General features: G+C 36.8%; 1 protein-coding gene across 2 annotated transcripts; it reads right to left on the bottom strand.

Annotated features, from left to right (window-relative positions):
• On the bottom strand, nt 1–2,530 carry LOC133318460 (transcription factor MYC2-like). Of its 2 annotated transcripts, none has more exons than XM_061520464.1 (3): nt 2,024–2,530; nt 624–1,212; nt 1–363 (listed from the first exon to the last, which is right to left on the bottom strand). In XM_061520464.1, exons 1-3 carry the CDS (start codon nt 2,517–2,519, stop codon nt 141–143), a joined length of 1,308 nt encoding a protein of 435 aa, XP_061376448.1. In that variant the 5' UTR covers nt 2,520–2,530; the 3' UTR covers nt 1–140. The 2 variants fall into 2 exon arrangements, with proteins under 2 accessions (XP_061376448.1, XP_061376449.1); XM_061520465.1 differs by having other exon boundaries at nt 210–356.
• Between the last annotated feature and the right edge of the window lie 1,289 nt (nt 2,531–3,819).

Below are 3,819 nucleotides of genomic sequence, written 5' to 3' on the forward strand. Positions count from 1 at the left end.
AACATTAGAAAGATCATACTTAAATACTCCACACTCCCAATATATAGTTAGTCTTATGTTTCCTCTCATATTTAAGTTCAATTATCGCGTGCATAGAACTCAAATACAAAATTCCACAAACTTATATGTTATAAATGAAACTATATACTAAAAATTCTGGACGGGCCAGAATAATCGTGTGAACATGAATACGAAGTTCTATCGGTGCTTTTGTCAGAATTGTCTGTCAATAGTGGCCATGGACATTTTAAATCATTGATCTTCTCTTTGCCTGGGAATGGCTTATATGAGGTGTCTTGCTCGCAATTCTCTATCTCATTATCTATTTTTTCAAGCCAGCTTTCAACGTTCGAAGACTGCAAGCTGTTTAAGTCAACTTGTTAATTCAATATCAAGTGGACAAACAAAATAATTTATAATGATAATTCCAACTTGAAGGGTGGGTTATTATAGGGTGAAATTTTAAGATAATAAAGACACGATTGATTTGTAGGGATACATTTTCAGTACTATTCTGGATCAATTCTATGATTTTGCATAATCTAGAAGCAAGTACAAAAGATAACTGACAAATTAAAGAGATAAAAATAGAAGAAGAAAGAAATGGAGAAAAAGGAGGTTACCGGATTTGTTCACGAAGATGTTGTAGGGGAAGGTGGCCAAGTAACCGAGTCCGAACGAGGAAACCGAACATCGCGTCCAGCCGCGCAGTGTTGCAGAGTATGAGCTCGGTGGAGCCCAGCTCCAGCACCCCATTCTCGGAGGGTATGACAACGAAGGTTCGAATCCCAAAGCTGTGGCCCCACTTGGTCCTCTGCCACGTGGAAGCCAATAACTGATCTGTGCCGGTTACCCAAACGGGACTCGAATTGAAGAAAGCGTGTCCGGGCAAGTCCTCTGTGTCGGCGAAGGACTGATCCATCGATATCTTAAAGAACCACTCCTCGTCGCTGACCACTCCTTCGTCCGTGACCGTGACGGTGACAGGCGACCCGAAAATGCTAACCTGCTTAGGGAGGCACTTACACGACGACGCTTTGGGGTTGTAGTGGCCATGGTCGAAATTCAAGAGGGAGCGGTTAGAGGAGGAGGAGGAGGAAGAGCGCCAGAGGATAGCGTAGGTCCAGGTCTCTGTGTCTGTGGTGCCCTCAATCAGCGCCTTAAGGTGGGACCCATGCATCAGCTGAAGACTCGGGGAGAGAATGTTTTCTTCTGTTTTTTTTTTTTTTGCGGCAACCCGTAATCTGCCATTAGGATTTAATTCATATATAATTTGAAGTGCAATTTTTTAAAGTTGAATTTTAAGTTTCTTGCACTGTGTGAACCTTCCAGGAAATGGGAACCTTATTGACCTACTCTTTATATATTGTCGGTAAAGAATATGATTTACCTATGTTAGCCCATAATGCTGGAAGACTATGTATTGAAAATGGGATAAAAACTATGTTAAGAAAATTGGATAAAAACTGCAGTTTAATATAAAATGTAATGAAAATGGAATAAAAAGGTAACAAGAAAATTACTTGAGGTTGATTTAAGTGATATATATATGTCTAAGCAAGATTTTGAGTTCAAATCAGGAAAAAAAAAATCTTTTGAAGAGCTAACCTCACATATAGTGCTCTTAAAATCGGATCCCAATGGTGAATCGCGATTCAACCTGTGCCAGTTTTGAAAAAAAATATTTCCTATATTACAGGATTAATGTGTACCATTTAATATATTTATTATATCATTTAATAAATTATAATATCTACCGTTAGACTAGATTTGAATTTTGGATGATTTGCACTATTTAAAATATTTATTATATAATTAAATATAAAATATAAATTTATATATATATATATATATATATATATATATATATATATTCAAATTCATATTCGAATCATACTATTAAATCAGTAACTCACTTCTTCTTGAATCAGTAACCACTGACCCAGTACCCTACCGAATCTATAAAAAAAAACATTGCTCACATGATATGAATATGAATATTATTGGTATTCTAAAATTGTACCTGTTTGCTGTGGTTTGAAAAGAGCAGAAGCTGAGTCCTCAAACTCCGATGGACGAAAACGCTGTTGAAGTGCAGCAACAAACGTAGTCCAATCCGGGTATGGACCCGCCTGGTATTGACTCCGGAACCAACATGATGCAGGAGAGTCCAAATTAAACGAAACCAATAGAAGTCGTTCAGAATCAGGAATGTGAAAATATTGGAAGTAACGTTCCGCTGCATAAATCCAATCTAAAGGATCTCCCGATCCAAATCTGGGGAATTCCAATTTTACTGATCGGGATCTGGGATGATCTAAATTTGTGAGACGCAGATTCCGCGCAGGGCCTGCTGACCCCAAAATCCCAGCATTAGGATCATTAGTGGTGTTGGAAGGATGACCTTGATTCATAGACAAAACAGCGAGAATTTCTTTATTCTGTTGACGGAACTCTTGACGTATGTCATCCAATCGTTGATTTTGGGAGATTTCCATAGACTCCAAACGGCGATCCATCGTGAGCTCAAAATTGGAAAACTGCTGCTGGAAACCATCGTCACGCTGCTCCATGTATTCCAGCCGGTGAGAAACGTTGCGTAAACGTGTGTTTTCTGCCACGAGTGTCCTAAGCTCAATCAAAGCACCAACGAGAGAGGAGGAGAAGAACTCTTCGGATGGGGTGATGTAAGAAATTGGGCCACTAATCCCAATCAGGCTAGAGTAAAGCGTCAGACAAAAAAAATGATATCCCCTAATTTATATCTAATTTGGAGTGCAATTTTTTCAAGTTGAATTTTAAGTTTCATGCACTCTCTGCGCGTGTGTGTGTGTGTGAACCTTCCAGGAAATGGGAACCACATTCATGTCGGTAAATAATATAGATTTTTAGTTCTTTACACATTACACCTACCTACTCAAATCAAAACACATTAAGTCTCGTCTGTAAATAATAGAAAAAAGTTATTGAGAAAATAAATATATTCACAGTTTCACACAATTGCATTCGCACTCATATTTTATTGGTAACTTTTTTTTATTTTTAATGTGACGTGAATTCATATATTTCTAATTTAAATAGGTATATTATATATTACAACGGTATAAAAAATTCATCGGTGTAACACTTATTTTATCTTTGATGAGTCAATGATTACTATACTGGGACTGAAGATTCCTTTGATTATGATGAACAGGAGTCAAGCGGACCTGTGTTTTGGATTTTAGCTTACTCATTCTTTCTGTTAATTTTGTAATAATTCTATTTAAGAGTGGAATTGCCAGCTTTACTACCCGCGATTTATGTCATCATAGCTTCCCATTGAAAACTTGGCATGTTTTGATCTGTCACGAAATTTGAGTGTCAAAAGAGTAGGAGTTTTGTTTTGACCTGTAACAATAATGGTTTGTTTTCACCTTAACAATGAGCAGAGTTAAGCGACGAGATATTAATAAGAGGAGTGCCAATTGACAAGAGATTCATAAAAACCAAGACCATTATTCAATTCTCAATTCCATTGTCAAAAGTGAATAGGGTATAAAAAAATGAGGCAGGTTAAGTTTACAACTTTTTTACTTATAAATTCTTATAATCTCAATTGTATACTCCGGGAAGTACACATGTGAGTGAACGTACTCCCCGAAATATATAGTTGAATTTGTAAGAGTTTGTAAATAAAAAAGTTGTATATATAATATTTCCCTAAAAAATACCAGCAATCAAAAACAAGTCCAAAAATATTTAACCGAATTTGCAAAAACTAAGTATGCAGTTCTGCCTCTTAGCACCAATGGAGACCAGTACTTGGATAGACTCATC

The sequence above is a fragment of the Gastrolobium bilobum genome, unplaced genomic scaffold (assembly GCF_033153095.1).
Source record: "Gastrolobium bilobum isolate Gb01-03AN ecotype WA unplaced genomic scaffold, APGP_CSIRO_Gbil_v1 utg14936, whole genome shotgun sequence".
Lineage (NCBI taxonomy): Eukaryota > Viridiplantae > Streptophyta > Magnoliopsida > Fabales > Fabaceae > Gastrolobium > Gastrolobium bilobum.

Bases quoted from the DNA above. Each gene is read 5' to 3' on its own strand.
- LOC133318460 (XM_061520464.1), bottom strand. From the start codon at position 2,519: ATGGATCGCCGTTTGGAGTCTATGGAAATCTCCCAAAATCAACGATTG. The intron at 1,213-2,023 runs GTACAATTTTAG...AAAAAAAAACAG, and splicing joins TTTCAAACCACAGCAAACAG to AAGAAAACATTCTCTCCCCG. The intron at 364-623 runs GTAACCTCCTTT...TGACTTAAACAG, and splicing joins CATCTTCGTGAACAAATCCG to CTTGCAGTCTTCGAACGTTG.